A 17,871-nucleotide genomic window follows, 5' to 3' on the forward strand; every position below is an offset into this window, starting at 1 on the left:
CCTCCCTGGGTGCAGGGCACAGCTGCCTCACCATGGGCTGCACCACGGGCTGCAGGGGAATCTCTGCTCCAGCACCTGTAGCACCCTCCTCCCCCTCCTTCTTCACTGACCTTGGTGTCTGCAGAGTTGTTTCTCACACATATTCTCACTCCTCTCTCCAGCTGCTGTTCCACAGCAGTTTTTCCCCTTTTTATGTTATCATAGGGGTGCTACTAATGTTGCTGGTAGGCTCAGTGTTGGCTGGTGGCATGTCCATCTCATGCTGAAACAGGCTTTGGCCAACATGGGGGCAACTTCTGTTGTCTTTTCACAGAAGCTAACCCTGTAACCCCCCTGCTACCAAAACCTTGCCACATGAACTGAATACAGGATGCATTTAGGGATGCATACATTGTGCAAGGTGTTAAATGAATATATTAAATTGCATTAGTACATCGTGAGATGGCTGCATAACCATTGCCCTCTATAAATTCAAATATATGCCTAAAAAATGGCTTCTCTTTAGACATCCTCTTTAGTTTCTTGGGTAACCTTTAAGTTAAGGGGACTAAAAACCAAGTGCTTTTCAGACTACTCTGATTTTACTTCAGTTTTTTGTTCCTTTCTCACATCCACTGCTACACATCTGCAAACCACACCCTTTGTGCTGTGTTTTGACTCTCTTTGCTTGCCTCTGAAAACAGCCTTTACATGATGTATCATGCTGCTCTTTTACTAGTAGTGTGTCCTGTTTTGCTTAGATATCAGTGTCCTTTGAAAGAATAGCTTGTAAAAGCAAGTGTCGAAGAAGATCCATGTATGCTAGGTGAAAGATCAGTCATCTGGGGCCCTTCTCAAAAAAAAAAAAAATCTGTGTACTTATGCCTCTGCAATGTGATCTCATACAAATAGCCTTCTACTTTGATTTTTTTTGGGGAAAATATGTTGCTTAGGTTGAAGGACTGACTCCTTACTAGGACAGGAGTCCTGTACACAGAGTCCTGTGTACAGACACTGTACACAGGCACATATCCAACTCAAAACCTACTTGCATTTGGATCTCCTTCACACTGAAGTCCACTGTGTCCCACCAACACTGCTGGGAAGCGGTGTGTGAAGCACCTCCAGAGCACTTTTTCTTCTCTTCCTACTCAAGCCCTCTGTGCTGTGCTATGCATGGTGGTGTCTGTGGCACCTTTTCCTACCTAATTGCTGAACACAAAGGTGGACATCCTCACCTTCATGACTTGTAATTTCAGTTGTGAAATGAAGGAGGAGGATTCAATTGCCTAAGTTTAAGATACACTCCAGAGCCTATGGGATATTTGCAAGGAGATAACAGGTATGATGCAGGACCTGTGGGAGATCTAGAGCTTTTGGGAGCCTTAGCTCAGTTAGCCCCTGTGCCCACCGTGAATGATGTCCCCTGAGAAAGAAAACAGCAAAGTGCAGGACAAGAGTTTGTCATCTCTGAAACCCACCAGAAAAGAAAGGAGCATCAAGCTAGAAGGATAAGGATCTACTGATATATGTAACCACCTCTGGAGGCAAAGAGTGGCATGTTGTGCACTGGGGCATCAGTCCTGGGATGGGATCAGCTGTGGGAAAACACTGTCAGGGCATTCATAATTGTATCTCTTTTATCTCTAATCTTTACAATGTGATGTTAATTATTAATTGAAAACAGCACTGGGCCAAATTCTAATGTCACTGGAGTGCCATAAACCCAGAATAATTCTGCTTAAGCATGTGGCTTTCCTCCTGTACAGTCAAGATCATAATGCTGACAGATAAGCACAGTGGAAGGAGTCAGCAACTTTGGACCAGATTGAGATATTCTTACACTAAATCTGGGTGGGCCTTTCACCAGCTGCACTGAAGGCATAAAGTTATGACATTCCTCTCTGCAACATTCCTTCAAAGTGAACTTAGGTAACTGATAACAACAATGCCATCACATGCCATTTAGGAGAAAAAACTTGCTGTTATAATGCTACAAAGGTAGAAAGTTCGAAGATGGTTGGCTGATGTTTTGTGGAAAGCTCAGCAGCATGCCCTATATATTGCAAGAGATGAGAGAGACCAGCTTCTTTTTCCAGTGCAAAAATGAGCTCCAGCATCTTCCCACTCTGCCTAGTGCTTCTATTATGTTATGTTTACAGTACTCCTGTCTCTGTAAGTAGAAACCTGATTTCTCCAGGCTCCTCTCAGTCCAGAGCCATCTCATACCTTATACTGGTTGTATTTTATTCTTTTTCAGGTCAATCTTCTCTCCAGTGAAGCTCGTAAGTGCTTTGTGAGCTGGTCTGAGTTTTGAAGCATTTTCTTCTGCTTGCTGTGTGCCACCACATCTGAACACATAATGTTTTTTTCTGTCTTGCAGCAGCAGATGTGAATGCTGGTGAGATAATCAAAGACATTCCAGACATAAACTTAGGTGAGTTCATGTCTAAATTCTCATAAAGCCTGAAAAATTGTGAGGAAAATGCTAAATTTTCAGTATTGTAAAAAAAATGTGGGTGACTGATCGTCACATTGCTCGTGGTAAGAAGAGAAATATAATTAAGTGAGTTCTGAATTACCCTCCTCTGGCTACGACACATGAATTTATCCTAGGACTGTAACCCTATGTAAACAAGGGATGCAGGTGTCTTTCACTTCTGAAGTTTGGACAGACTCACGATGTTAAGGCAGTAACACACAATATCAATTGGAAAGGCTCTGGAGTCCCACCAGCATTTTTTCCCCCATCTCTATATGATTTTTATAAAGTTTTACAAAGTGGAAAATAGCTTAGATGTTTACTGAGCTTCTATATATGTGGTAAGGAAATCAAATGGAAAAGACACAACACACTGTATTGTCTTCCTCTATTTTTATTATAATTTTCTGTAGTGCAAAATTCCATAGACGCTTTGATGATGTACTGTACAATATTCTTCCCGATACATTACTCAATATTACTATATTCTCTAGAGCACTGTCTCACCCTGTGGCTGTTGCCACTACCTGATAGCAAGCGAGAGTTTATCAAACTAGACATGGATAATGGTGGCCACCAGATTTCTGCCACCAAAAATGCAGACATTGCTGAGTAGTAAATATTGAGTAGAAACTACTGTTACTTTTAGGTTCATCCCTATATTTCAGTCTAAAGAGGCTGGTCTTTATTTTCTGTAAATGCTCAAGGACATTAGCTTTGTATAAGTAGGCTCAATATGGTTTATGAGGTGAAATGCATTAGAAATTTGATATTTCATTTACATTATCGTTCATTAAATTACTTTTCAGCTGCTGGACTGGACCTCTTTCAGGGTGATATCTTGCTCCCTGTAAGTAATTAAAACCTTTATACCTTTCACTTGTTCTAATTGTATTTTTGGTACAAATCAGCTCATCTCTCCACAGCAGATGCATCACCAGCTGTTAATTCTCTTTTCAGCGGAATCAGCGAAATGCCCTAAGAAATGAGACCTACAGATGGAAGTTCCCCATTCCCTATATTCTGGGTGATAACTTAGGTAATACAGATACTTTATTCAGACTTTAACTCCAATCCTTATTTGCACTGGATTCACTATGATAAAAAATTTGCCTTTTTCAGAACTGGTTCTCTCACATTAAAATTCACTAATATCTAGATGGCTCTTTTATATCGAACCCATTTTTTTTCTCAATCCTTTTTCTTTTCAATAATTTCTCTTTTGGTCCCATGTGTATATGTGTGTTCATACCTCACCTCTCCAGGGTGAATGATCTGCAGTGTGTTAAAGGTGCTTTCCTAATGCATGTTTTTCAGATCTGAATGCCAAAGGAGTAATTCTCCAGGCGTTTGAAATGTTCCGTCTTAAGTCTTGCATTGATTTCAAGCCATATGAAGGAGAGAGAACCTACATATTTTTTAGAAAAGAAAGCGGGTAAGGGTTATTCTGTTTAGTTTTACTGTGTAGAATTATCCTGGAATTCATCCCATTTGACTTCAGCAGTCTAAAACTTTAGTCTAAGTTTGTTATCAGCAGAGAAAAAGAGGCCACTGAGAAAGCAACCCATCTTACCTTCTTAGACACAAAGTTTGGAAGCAGCTGCCTCCCTCTGCTGACTGCAGAGTATATTTAGATGATGAACTTGAAATGGGCATCTGATGTTTGGATGGTTACGCTTCGACGAGGTGAATCCTAGCATCGCTGGGTTTTCATCAGCTGCTTCCACTTTCCTACCTAGGATTGCTTTCCTTCTCAGTGGTGAGTGAAACAACCCGCATGTAGATCCTCTTAACTTACCAAGGATGTGAATAGCCAGAATTTAAGGTCTGAAATTTGGACCTATTTGGAAAATAGGTCAAAAAAAGCTGTTGGAAGCCAGTTTATTTTAATATTGCTAGTGTTTTGATGTTGCTCTTCTTTAATGAAAGGTTCTCTCAAAATCTGAAAGGGATTTATATGCAGAGATTCAGGTTTTCAGGAAATGGAAATATTTATTTTATTTCTTACATATAAATGTGTTTTGAAAGAACATCCAGAAAACCACCAAAATCTTCTCACTGTATCAGCTGTGTATATGTCTTGTTCTCCCAGAACTTCATAAGGGCCTATGGGCACTGAAATTTTTGCCCTCAGCTCTTCTTTTGGTAATATATCCTATGACACTCTTCTTACAAGACTGCAAGCACCATGATTTTTGACAAGTTGGTCTTGAAGACCCTGGCAGTGGAAACCCCCTAGTAGCAACTATTCAAGAGACCATAGGCTCAAGCTCTTTGTTTTCAGTACCCACATTAGGGTGTTCAGAGCTCCTTCACAAACTCGACCTGACACTCCTTTGTAATGTGAAAATGAAGCTGCAGTCCAAGCAGAAATTCTTTAGCAGTTGCCTCTCACATCACCCTTGAGCCACCCTAAAAAGTTCCCAGTGAATTGACTGAGGAGCATCTTTCCTCCTCAATCATGATTAGCTTCTGCTGAGTCACAGACAAAGGGCTGGGCCCTCACAGAAAAATGTAGTTTCACACCTATGGCCAATGTATTGCACAGTTGCTGTTAAAGAGGACCTAATGTTGCTATTTTAAATCCTCCTAGATCTTTTCTCTAGCCCAAGAGATTGCAAATAAGTTCAGTCTGTCTTGACGAGTTTATGTATATATTATGTTTCTTGGCATGTTTCTTGGCAAAATGGCAGCTGATACAGGACTAAACTTGTGTGGATCACAAAAATCAGGGGTGAGCTTGTCTAACATAGAGTGTAAGTAAAATGCTGGCCTCACACAAGTGATCGTGAGTATGGCTTTGGTGCTTAGTCTGCTTTCAGAGCACAGTATCAAGTATCAAGGCATGTGGTCAGCATCTAAATAATGATTTATGTTACTCCTTTTGTATTTAAACCATTTTTGATATTACTTTAAATCCAGTGAGCAGACTGAGAACTTAAATACAGAGAAGAAAACACTACTTAATGGTTAGTAAGGTCTTTCTCTTTCTTAGGTGTTGGTCCATGGTGGGGGACCTGCAGACTGGACAGAACCTCTCTATTGGGGCAGGGTGTGACTACAGAGCAATTGTGGAGCATGAGATCCTGCATGCTTTAGGATTTTACCATGAGCAGTCGAGGATGGACCGGGATGACTATGTGAAAATCTGGTGGGATGAAATTATTACAGGTGAGTTTTGACCTTCAAGTCAGATTTTCTAAAGTGCAGATTCATCAGTATCTTATTTTCCCTCCTAGATTTTAAGACCTTCTTAAAGATATTATTTTAGAAACACTGTGCCACACCTGAGACCACTGTAAATCAATCTGCAGATGTATCAGGACTTTGATACAACTTCTCTGTTCAAAGAGAAGACGACTGTCCAAGGCCAGAAGAGAGGGCCTTCTTGGAATCAGAGGACCTGATTTCCCCTTGGCTCCAGCACTGGTCTGCTCTCTGCTTTTGAACAAATCACTTCCCCTCTCTATGAGTCTGTTTTCTTTTGCCATGTAACACAAATTGTAAACTTACTGGGATGGTGAGCTTTGAGGTGGCTCTTCTTTAGTCAGACATCCTCTCAGAATCTGAAAGGCTTTTATACTCAGAGATTCCTGAAACTGGAAAGATTTACTTTGTACATGAAGAATCCTCAAAGTGATTAGATCAGATGGGTCACATAAAATAGGGCTCTATCCTGTTCTCTCCTGCCCGGTGTGTCTTTGCAGGTTCTTGCTTTCAGGTTTAGTATCATCAGAGTTTTATGAGTTTCAGCAAACTCTCCATAGTCCCCCTGGTCCCTAGGCAGTTTCTCCTGCTTTCTCCTGTGAGGTCTGGTTCTGTGCTACTTAATGATCACTTATGTGAAAAAGAGTGAATGGGAATCTGTAACAAGTTCTGAAAGTCACGCTAGCAAAGACACCAAGTGTAAATGCTTATTCCCAGTGGTGGTGCTTTGCAGTGCTAGTGATGGTGCCAGTGCAGCAAAGTTGCCCTGTCGTTGCTCATGATCTGTGTGGACAAAATGATCACTTCAGTCTCCAGGGTTGTGCACTCACCATCTTTCCAAATAAGTGAAAAATACATGAAAAATAATCATCAGAAAGGAACAAGATTCAGGGAATGCTGTGTTCTCTTTTAGATAGATAAGAACTGCTGGTACAAGCAATTTCTGTTGATCTCTGAGAGCAGTATCTAATATTTGGAATTGCTCCAAGTTGAATGGTCTTGTGCATTACTACTTGCCTCTACCTTGTAATCTGCAGTGTCTTTTGGGGTGGCTGAATAGTAGATAGGATGTGGATATTGATTTTACAGACCATTATTTTTATTGTTAGGAACAGCATTAAAAACAATTCACCTTATTACTAACTTGGTCTTACCTTGAATCATGGTGATGAAGATGAGGATGATGATGTTAATAGCATTTAGACTCTGACTTTTGGGCTCTGTTTTGCTGTTCACTGTAACTAACCACCTCCAAAGCAAAAAGTCTTACAATGTACTTATAATGCAATATTATAAGCTCCATGACATAGCCTCTTTTATATATGCTCTATGATGGAGGCAGCTGAGATTAAGAGCTACAAGAGGATAACAGAATCATAGAATCATAGAATGGTTTGGGTTGGAAGAGACCTTAAAGATCATCTAGTTCCAACCCCCCTGCCATGAACAGGGACACCTTCCACTAGCCCAGGTTGCTTAAAGCCCCGTCCAACCTGGCCTTGAACACTTCCAAGAAGGGGGCAGCCACAGTTTCTCTGGGCAACCTGTGCCAGTGCCTCACCATCCTCATTGTAATGAATTTCTTCTTTATACCTAAATCTACCCTCTTCCAGTTTAAAACCGTTGCCCCTCATCCTATCACTACACCCCCTGATAAAGGGTCCCTCCCCATCTTTTTTGTAGCCACCTTTTAGTACTGGAAGGCCGCTCTAAGGTCTCCCTGGAGCCTTCTCTTCTCCAGGCTGAACACCCCCAACTCTCTCAGCCTGTCCTCACAGGGGAGGTGCTCCAGCCCCCCGATCATCTCTGTGGCCTCCTCTGGACCAGCTCAAGCAAGTCCCTGCCCTTCATATGTTGGGGGCCCCAGAACTGGACACAGCACTGCAGGTGGGGTCTCATGAGAGCCTTTAGAGAAAACACACAAGACAGCCTAATTAATTTGCCACTTTGCTGTATGGTTTATTTATTTTAAAAACACATAGAAGATACCTTTTGCCTGATAATGATCTTAAAAGTCATCATCATTACAGATGTCTGTGTCCTGCTAAGATTTTTTCACCAGCCAGTTTTTCTCCTTGAGAACAATCAACCATTGGAATAATCTCCCCGGGAAAGTGGTGGATTCCCAAACATTGGACACTTTTAAGATTCAGCTGCACAGTGTGCTGAGCCGTCTTGTCTAGACCGTGCTTTTGCCAAGAAAATTTGGACCAGATGATCCTTGAGGTCCCTTCCAACCTGGTATTCTATGATCCTATAAAAAGTGATAGCCCTTAACTAGCAAGATTCTCAGCCTTTTTGATAAAAGGTGCAATTCAAGTATCTGTAAGAAAACAATCTTAAACCCCTTTCTAATCTCAACCCTTGGACTGAAGACCTTTGCACCCAGAATGGACTTGCAGAAGGGAAGAGCAGTCTTTACACAGAGAAACCACGATTATCCACCAGAGTAGTCATGTGCTGCTTCTTTGTGGAGAAAGAATGCCAAATTTTCTGAAAATATAGTTTGTAGTTGGAAATGCTGGAAATCTCTCTTTACTTCCATACCAAAATATGTGAAATGGCTCCCTCTCTCTGTCAGAGCAGACACATTCATAATGAAAAACTTTCTCTAAGGACAAAATATTTCACCAAGAAGCCATGAGAAACACGTTTCCAAAAGACATTCCAATAGAAACATTATAGCATATTGTCAATCTAGGGTAAAAATGTCTTCCCCCCCCCCCCCCCCCCCCGATTCCTAATATATTCTTTGCTTCAAAGAAGAACAGAACCCAGAGGCACTCCAGGACTGTCATACCTTAATGACTGGAGGGCTCCAAGGCCTCTCCTTGTCCATATATGATCTAATATCCTGGAAAACATTTGCATCAATATTCATAGGCTCTGTAATGGAGTACCTTAATCCTTAGATTTAATCCTTCAGGACGCTTACTATTAGACTATCTAATCTGACCTCCTATATATCCCATTCTTTACAGATCATTGATATTTGATTTTGAACTTATTGAAGCCACATGTGAGGGTGCAAAACTTTAGTCTAGAGACACTGCTTTGTTGTTCAAATGACTTCATAAACAAATCTTACTAAGTTTGAATATTTTATTATAAAGTAGTTGCTTTTGGGTATATCAATTCTGCCTCTCCCTATCCAAGGGGCCATGCTAAAGCTATTTCCTTTCCAATTTTTCTAAGAATGAAGCACTTTTCTGTTCTTTTACCAGACAAAGAGCACAATTTTCTGAAGTACGATGACAGCTTCATCACTGATCTGAACACTCCCTATGACTACGAATCATTGATGCACTATGAACCATTTTCATTTAACAAAAATGAAAGCATCCCCACAATCACAGCGAAGATACCAGAATTTGATAACATAATTGGACAACGTCTAGATCTCAGTGCCATTGACCTGGAAAGATTGAATCGCATGTATAACTGCAGTAAGTCATAATATAACCATGGCAAATTCTTTCTTTGTTAATATTTTACCCTGACTGGTTCACCTCTCTGATGTCTCTAAAACCACAAAAACTCTTCTCAGGTGCTCTTGAAGAGGTATGGAGGTCCTGCGGGGTAGAGACCCAAACTGTTTATTCCCTCCTCATCATCTCTTTGGCTCTTCTAACTGTCATTACTTTTGTAAAAGTTCAATTAGTCAATGCAAGTCAATTGATTCACATCTTTTCTTCCATGTTGCTTCTAGGGTTTCATATATGTGGTTGTGTTCTGCTGGTGTGTGGGCAGCTTCACTGTGCTTTTGTGAGTTGAAGGCAACTGTACTTTGTCCTCTTATACTGACATTTGCTCTTTATTGGATTATTTGCACCTGAGATTGGCTAAATCTAGAGTCTGACACTTAGTTGGTTGCTAAACTGGTTGAAGATGTTATCACCACCTGTGATTGTTAGAGAGAAGTTATTGTCCCCATGGATCTGTCAATAAAAGCATCAACTTGCAGGCAAACTCAGCTGAACTGGCCTAAGGTAGCTGGATGGACTTTGCTTGAAGTGGAAGAACAGTGCTCATGCTCATCAAGCAGACAAGTGAGCCATGAAGAACAATAACCTCCAGTCGAGGAATGTTTAAATACACCAACACCACTGTTCACAAAAAGTGACTTGTCTCTCCAAGGCTTACAAGCAGGTCACTGTGTTTCAGCTGCTGCACGGGAGTTTTTTAACCTTCTGCAAAGTGGTCAAATGTTGTTCTCTTTATGCAAGGGATCCCTCCAGAAATCAGTATTTCCTCTTTTGAGTCTTTGGGCTCAGATCTGCTGTGGGTTGTATTCTCTACATGGTATCTATACTAATGTAAACAAACCCCCCCAAAATTAGAACAGAGTTTTAATGAAATACTACTTTGGAGGTAACCATGTGCGCATTTTTTTTCAGCTTCAACTCACACTTTTTTGGACCAGTGTTCTTTTGAGTTTGAAAATATCTGTGGCATGATTCAGGGCACCAGAGATGATCTAGACTGGGTCCATCAACAGAGCAGTGCTACAGGACAGGAAGACCACACACTTTCTGGGCGCTGTAGAGGTAAAATGAAGTAACAGAACACTTTTCCATGGAAAAAGGGTTAGCTGGAGTAATGGTCCCTGTGCGTGTCTGTACTGGTCTGTGTGCTTTAAATACAGCATCTTTAACAACCTCTCTGCACCTATCATTGTAGTCAACCCTTGAGAAAATCCAGCACTGGCTACTCTGAAAACACATTAAATGACTGTATTTAAGACACTACCCAGCAAACATCCAAGTTGTAATTTTTCTAGTTAAGCAAAAAACCCTTTTTTCTCTCCACGTGCCTTGGCCCTGTGAGTGTGAGTTCATAGTTGCACTTGTGCTCTCATTAAGCTTTTTCAACATAGTGGAATGTTCTCTACAGCACCAAGGTAAAAGGGGTCAAAGAACTATCTCAACTATAGGCCTTTTAAATATAACCTGGAAAAGGATTTACTACAACAGCCAAAGTCTGAGTAAGAGTTATGTTACCCCATGACAAGAATGAAACAGTACTGAAAGCCACTCATAAATGTTGTGTTTGAAAAGCAAGTGATAGGTTAAACTTGAGGAGTGCTGGTTCTGGAGGTAGAATAAAGTTGCAAACTGTTTTATGATAGGAGTTTAGGGATAATTTTCTTTTTCACATGGTAATTTTGTTATGTTTCAAAGGAAGAAAATCTCAAAAAGGGTGGAACCTGCCCCAGTCACAGTCGCAGGGTGCTAGTTTAGAAGTGAGAATAAAGATTAATTCCCAACAGGCACTTCTCAAAAGCAAGGGCTTGATTTGTCATTATTCAGACAGGGTAAACTACTACAGACTTCAAAAAAAAAAAAAAAAAAAAAAAAGTGACTTCTATGGTAAATTTTGCCTAAATACAGAGTGAAGGAATCCTGGCTTAAAACATATTCAGTCGTGGTTTATTACTCTTTGATAAAGGAAAGATTTTACTTGCTGCACTCGGGAATACATTATTGCCCTTATGTGACCCACCACCTAGAAAGAACAGATCCTCAACCTCTTATAATGCTGGTACTTGTCGATCAGGTCCAAGAATGCAATATAACTCAAGAAAACTATCTGACAGCTTCTAGAAGTACATGCTCCTAACCCTCAACTGACTTTTTAAATTCTTTCTCTCCTTTTTTTCCCATATAGTGTAATCATAACTGAAAAATATTTCAGCCAAGTTTTTTGAGATTATCAGGTAAAATCCAAGCTGTCTGAATTTAAGCATTTAACTTGCATTTACACTTTAGCATCTAATGACTCAGTGTAAAATAAGTATCAAAGTTATCTGAAGAGTTAATGGAGAGGGATAGGTGCCTCTGAGGATCTCCAGAGTGTCTAAATGAATTGCATGAGTAGGGAGTGCGTCTCCTTTTGGACACCTTCAGAGGGTAATTGACTCCACCAGGAATTTAGACATTTTATGAGAACTGGTTCTGCAGATGTCTCAAGTCGGGGTAAATTTTAGGTTTCTAACCCAGATGGATCTTATTTTGCCCAAACAGTTTTGATGTTTTGGGTTTTTGACTTATTACAAGCTAAACTGAAGGAGGAAAGTACAGATGAAAATTTAGAGAGGAACTGGCAACCTGGATCTGGATTTGATCCCTGTATCCCCACGCTGAAGTCTGCTAAAGCCGTATTCTAACTGCCATAGATGCTTAATGCTGCCTTTATTTGACTTTCTTATCAAAAAGGAGGTAGAGTCTAGATCATTTGGGGGTTTGATCCGATAAGAAGTTCAACAACAAAGTTAGGGACTTGAATAAGGCTCACAGCCCTGTTTCTCACTTGGGACAATAGTGATCATACTTATATTTACCATACTTAAATTTAACACAGATTTAACTTATGGTGAAGTGTCATACATGTGTTTAAAGCAATTAGGTATATTTGGCAAGGTTTCTATGAGTCCAAAGCATTGCTATCATGTGGGAGGTAATGAAGAATGTCCCCCTGACATGATAGAGCTAACATGATAAACAACTCTACTAACCATGCAGGAGGCTGTACTGCATTTATGCAGCTACAGAATTAACTTATCATGCCCTAGATGTTACCTTGGATGAGAGTTCAAGGAACTAGCCCCCAACAGAGGAAGGTTTCACACAATAGCTAAAAGAATTTCACTTGTTACTTTAAACATAGACTATAATGAATAACTAAAAAGCAACACAATACAGATAAGACATGACAAGTTCACGATAAGACAAAGTTCAGATAAGACACGTGTGCAAATGGTGAATTCCTTGTAAATATAAGGATAAAAGTAGACACTTCAAATCTAAAGTAAAAAACAGTACAGAAAATGTTAGTGGGAAATTAAACTAGGGGGGGCAGGAATTCTTAAATAATTTCCTGAAACTGGGAAGCTGAGTTTTGAAATGTCTTTGGTCAAGCTGTAAAAAAGAGATTCTTCATGTTCAAGGTCAGGAGGGTGCTAGTTTTGTGTCCAACCCTTTTTTATTATCGTTATCACCGATAAGAAATTATCTTACTCTTTACAAGGTAATATAGCATATGATGTCTACAATCTCATGTTTAGATTATCTTCAGTATAAATCAAGTAAAAAAATATGTCTACTAGTTACTTGCAGTCAGTACTGAATCCTCTGTCTTGTATGTCTGACATTTCTGAGGCATCCAACTTCCAACTAGACCAATTAATGCAAAATTGACATAAGTTGCCAGCAATAAGTTCCATATATATGCTAAACTACTAGTCCTGTTCTTATCCTGGTCAGTCTTGGATGATTATTGCATATCATTTCCTCTACTATTCATTTTAAGTGCTACATTTATGCCTGTTAAAGAGTGGAGTTGAAATAATAAATATACACCATGCATCTAGCAGGAAATCTGGAAAGAGACAGTGACAGTCTACACTTTCTTCACAGATGCTGGCTATTTCATGTACTTCAGCACCAGCTCTGGCAAGCCAGATGAGGTGGCAGTCCTAGAGTCTCGAATCCTTTATCCAAAGAGAGCTCAACAGTGCCTCCAATTCTTCTATAAGATCACAGGAAGCGTTTCTGACAAGCTGATCATCTGGCTTAAAGAGGATGATGGCACTGGAAATATTCGTAAGATGAGGAAAATTCAAACCTTTCAAGGTAATTCTGGAAATATGAGGAATACACAGAACATTAGGGGAGGAAAAGTTGTCTTACTGAGTCCATTAGGGGAGGAAAAGTTGTCTTACTGAGTCCATGAATGCAGTGGATTGGCTCAGAAATCAAAATATTTTCCTGAAGCTACCAGAATATCTTGCAGTCTGGCTAAGGATTTTGGCATTACCTGAGGGCATTTATCAGTGAAACTGTGGGCTGTAATAATATAATTTAGGTGCTCCACAGCAGAAGTCACAACGTTCCTAATAATGTTATGTTACACTCAGTGATTGAGAGGAATCCCAAACTATGCTGGAGATCAATTGACTAGATCTCCACTGGCTGTTATATGAGTGAGCTATTCACATGTAAATACCTGTGCTCATCTGCAGTCAGTAAGAAGCCCAGCCTGATCTTTATATGGTTGGAAAAGTAAAAACATATGTAGTTTTGGAATGTGAACTGAGTTCCCACTTTGGGTAATTTTGCTAAATAGGACAAATTCAGCCACTGTGTCACTACACATTTATGTTGTCAAAACCCAAGGACACTTGACTCCCACCCACTTGTTATGTCTTGGCCCTTAGCTTGTTGCCCTTTATACTAGAGACTGTCATTCACTAATGTGTGAAGAGTTCCTAATATAATATGTCCAAAGCATTTAGATGATAAGGCAATGTGTGCATATTATGATCACAATACCAATTTAAGATCTCTGGCCTTCGGGACTCTGTGAGAGGTTCAGTTATCTAAAAATGCAGCTGGAATGGATGACGAGGAATAAGCTGCTTTCTAACATGACTAATCATGCTGATGGCAATGTTTTCTTTCCTTTTACCAAAGCGGATGATGACTATAACTGGAAGATTGCCCACGTAACCCTCAACGCTCAGAAGAAGTTCCGTTACCTCTTCCAAGGACTAAAGGGCAACCCCAGCTCTTCATCTGGTGGGATAGCTATCGATGATGTCACACTGACAGAGATCCCCTGTCCCACAGCTGTGTGGGTCGTTCGGAATTTCAGCCAATTCCTCAAAAATGCATCAAGTGATGTTATTCAAAGCCCCCGGTTTTACAGCCCTGAGGGTTATGGTTTTGGCATAAGTTTGTATCCCCACTCCACAATCAGCGGCTACAGTCGCGTTGCCTTTCACTTGTGCAGTGGAGAGAACGATGGTGTTCTGGAGTGGCCAGCTCTGAACCGCCAAGCTGTACTCACAGTGCTGGACCAGGACCCTGACATCTTGAAAAGGATGTCCTCAAGCAAAAGCTTTACCACAAGCAAAGACCATGTTAGCTCAAGTAAGTGGTGTCTGCCTGGAGGAATGATGAAAATGAAAGTCAAGGGATTCGAGTCAGAGGATTGAGTTTAGGGACTGCATTTCCCAATTTGGGACACTTTCCTGTGTATGACTCAGAATTCCTGTCTGTGAAAGATCATCTAGTGTGAAAAGTGATGCATAGAACATTGGTGTTATTATGAACAATCCCTGGGATATCTGAGTTTAACTCTAAATACAGAGTTCCCCATTCTACCTGTGATTTGCCCTTTATCATAGGTGACATATCAGCACAGGATGGTGCAACGCCAGCAGGATGCTGTATTCCATTACTAAATCAGCAATAATTTAAGTTAAAACTGCATTTTGGAGACTTCATTAACTTGAATGTACATGGTCTGAATGCACAGGGTTCACATTGTAGCTGTATTTAAGACAAAGATACCTGAAAACACCTGTGAGATCAGTCTGCAGCATTTGAAGCCTGTCTTGCTTGGCTGGGTGTAGACTGCAGATTATGAACTCTTTCAGACAGGAGTTAACTTTTAACTCCAGGTTTATACAGCACGTAGCACCATAGTTCCACATTCAGTCCTAGGATTTCCCATGAATATGTTAATTCAAAGAAATAAGAACAACAGGACAATATTGAGTTTGGTACAGAATAAAATCCTAGAGATGAATCTGCATCCCTCTTCATTTTTTCCAGTGGAAGTTTAGTACACACTTTTTCAGTAGGAGGTTTTAGACCTTAGGTATGAATATGTTTGACAGGACCATAGCACTGAACAAAATCTGCTAGGCTCTAAACCATAAGTACTTAAAAACTGACGAAGGAGTGTCCTTATGCAGGAGGGATCTCTTAACTGGTGACAATGAGATGTTAACATGCGTTTGGTTAGTCCTCAATGAAAGGAGTCACGGAATTTAATTGGCCTCGCATAGACTAAGAGTCCTCATGCATACCATCCCTAAGGGTTTGCTGGCACCCATAATTTGTCAGTCAGGTGTGATTTGTTTGGGCATTTCAGCTCTGAATTTGATTTTACAGCATAAATACCATTTAACAGTGTAATGCACAAGAAAGTCATGTCATACTTCCAGCTGCAGAACTTTGTGGTTCTTATTTGTCACTTAAATTCTCTTTGTAGATGCTAATGGAACCTTAATATGGGAGAAACCATCAATTGCTGGAAAATTTGATGCTTCATGCAATTGCTATAGAAGTAGAGACTGGGGGTGGACTAACTTCATATCCCACATCCAGATGAGACGGAGAAGTTTCCTGAAAAATGATGACCTGATTATTTTTGCAGAATTTCATGGTAAAGACCCTCTTCCTGATTCTCCTTACAAAAACAAATGGGTCATCCTTTATGTCTCTTTTCACACAGTCAAGTAACTATTGCCACCTGTCTCTGAATCATCTTCTCTTCTAATTCAGATCAACTTTAAAAGCATTTCTGTGTCTTAGTTTCAGGTGGGTGATGTTGACTAAAGTGTTTGTGAGTTCAGAGGAATCTAAATGGCAGTGATTTACTGAAGGTTAACTTCTTAGACACCTTTAAGAACCATAAGCAGTAGCTATGTCTATTTTTAAGCATTGAACATACTAAAAGGCCATCCCTGTTGTGTTTATTTTCAAACAGAACAGCTGCACTTGGCATAATTTTTCAAAGAACAGAATACCACTGATTCACCTAACTAGTAACCATCATTTCAGCATTATTTTCTATCTTGTGCTTTAAATATGCAGAACTAGCTCCGTAAAGGGCAAATGGACAAGGAGTACCCTCTGGTCCACAAAGCACCCTGTGAGCACCTAACATGAAGAATACTACATAGAGCATCACTCACTGATATCTGATGTCTTTCTCCTCTCTTTTTTTAAAAGATCTAATTCACCTCAATAATACTGAAGTCCCTGTTGGACCTCAACAATCTACCTTTGTGGACAGCCTTGTTCTTGAAAGGCAGAAGAGAGCAGCCCAGGATATGGAGCCTGTTCAAGACCAGCGGCCTTATCTGCAAGACCCATGTTACCCAAACCCTTGCCAGAATGATGGAGTCTGCGTCAGCGTGAAAGGGAGAGCAAGCTGCAGGTACCACGAACCTCTTCCCTGCTTGCCTTGACTTTCTTCTGAATCAAATGATGTAGCTAATAAGTATTCAGTGATACAGACTGCAGAGATCTGAGTCACTAGGTTTTCCAGAAACACTAGAAACAAAACACTTCACTGTGCAGTGAGTCAGCAAAGAAACCCCATTCTGTGGTGCTTCTAGGGGATATAAATACCCTCCAAACAAGGTGGGGATGTTGTGATGTGAACCCCTCTAATGGGAGGGGATTGACCGTCCAGGATAGTGAGTGTGGGGATCTTGAGTTGGACCTATAGGGCAGGGCAAAAATCCTGATTCATGTGAATCTGTACTTTATTTTCCCAGGTGTCCATCAGGACAAGCCTTCTTCTATACAGGTGAGAAGTGTCAGTCAAGGCAGATCCATGGGAACATCCTGGGAATGACAGTTGGTGGAATTGCTGGAACCATTGTCTTAAGCATTGTCCTCATTTCCATGATGGCTAGAAGATAAAGAGATTCAGGAGGATAAATCTCAGCCTGGTATTTTTCCATAGTTCATAAGGCATCAGTTTTCAGTGAAAAATGATGAAGACCAGTCAGCATATGGATGAAATGCTCAGTCAACATCTTGGCAGAAATCTGTTTAGTCTGTAGGACTTGGCAGTTAAAGAATATAATGAAAGTTTATACCCTGTCTCTCTTGTGTATTCTTTGAATGTTTTGTTTCTTCATCCGATATCAAGCGATATCAGTGCCATCCAATATCAAGCTGAGAGTCCATGCATTTACTCTCAATCACAGTTCAAACTTAGATTAAATAGCTGGCAGAACCCCTCAAAACACTGGAAGAAGTTACACAGAAGCACATATATTAAGATTCCAGAAATGTTCCTATAGAAATTGCTCAAGAAATCTAAAGGGTACAAATCCATAGTTATGTAGATCAGTACATCCATGGACCTGTGCTGGTTTACAAAAGCTGGTTAGCTATTACATAGAATTCGTACTAAATTACTACTATATATTTTTGGCCAATTCTATACCAGGAAAATAATTTCACGTTAAAGCTAGTTGTCTTTCTAGAAGGCCTCATCACATAAGGTTTTTCAAATATTCAAGTGTAAATCTTTTCTCTAGGCATAATATAAAATTCTTTTAAACATCTATAAAGCTCTCTTCATTTCAGCAGGCAGTGGATGAAAGTGGAGCAGAT

At 40.2% G+C, this 17,871-nt stretch overlaps 1 protein-coding gene across 2 annotated transcripts; it reads left to right on the plus strand.

Moving 5' to 3' along the window:
• Window positions 1–474: 474 nt before the first annotated feature.
• LOC141940487 (meprin A subunit alpha-like) lies at window positions 475–17,350 on the plus strand. 2 transcript variants are annotated; one of them, XM_074861423.1, is made up of 14 exons: window positions 475–2,154; window positions 2,240–2,264; window positions 2,363–2,416; window positions 3,271–3,311; window positions 3,422–3,500; window positions 3,779–3,896; window positions 5,457–5,632; window positions 8,893–9,114; window positions 10,066–10,215; window positions 13,084–13,299; window positions 14,140–14,598; window positions 15,728–15,901; window positions 16,471–16,678; window positions 17,022–17,350. In XM_074861423.1, exons 1-14 carry the CDS (start codon window positions 2,086–2,088, stop codon window positions 17,167–17,169), a joined length of 2,139 nt encoding a protein of 712 aa, XP_074717524.1. In that variant the 5' UTR covers window positions 475–2,085; the 3' UTR covers window positions 17,170–17,350. The 2 variants fall into 2 exon arrangements, with proteins under 2 accessions (XP_074717524.1, XP_074717523.1); XM_074861422.1 differs by lacking the exons at window positions 475–2,154; window positions 2,240–2,264; window positions 2,363–2,416; ... (1 more) ...; window positions 3,422–3,500; window positions 3,779–3,896 and adding an exon at window positions 3,964–4,220.
• Window positions 17,351–17,871: the final 521 nt, after the last annotated feature.

Source organism: Strix uralensis, chromosome 3, assembly GCF_047716275.1.
Source record: "Strix uralensis isolate ZFMK-TIS-50842 chromosome 3, bStrUra1, whole genome shotgun sequence".
Taxonomy (NCBI): domain Eukaryota; kingdom Metazoa; phylum Chordata; class Aves; order Strigiformes; family Strigidae; genus Strix; species Strix uralensis.

Bases quoted from the DNA above. Each gene is read 5' to 3' on its own strand.
- LOC141940487 (XM_074861423.1), top strand. From the start codon at position 2,086: ATGAGCTCCAGCATCTTCCCACTCTGCCTAGTGCTTCTATTATGTTAT. The intron at 10,216-13,083 runs GTAAAATGAAGT...CTTTCTTCACAG, and splicing joins ACTTTCTGGGCGCTGTAGAG to ATGCTGGCTATTTCATGTAC. The intron at 16,679-17,021 runs GTACCACGAACC...TTATTTTCCCAG, and splicing joins AAAGGGAGAGCAAGCTGCAG to GTGTCCATCAGGACAAGCCT.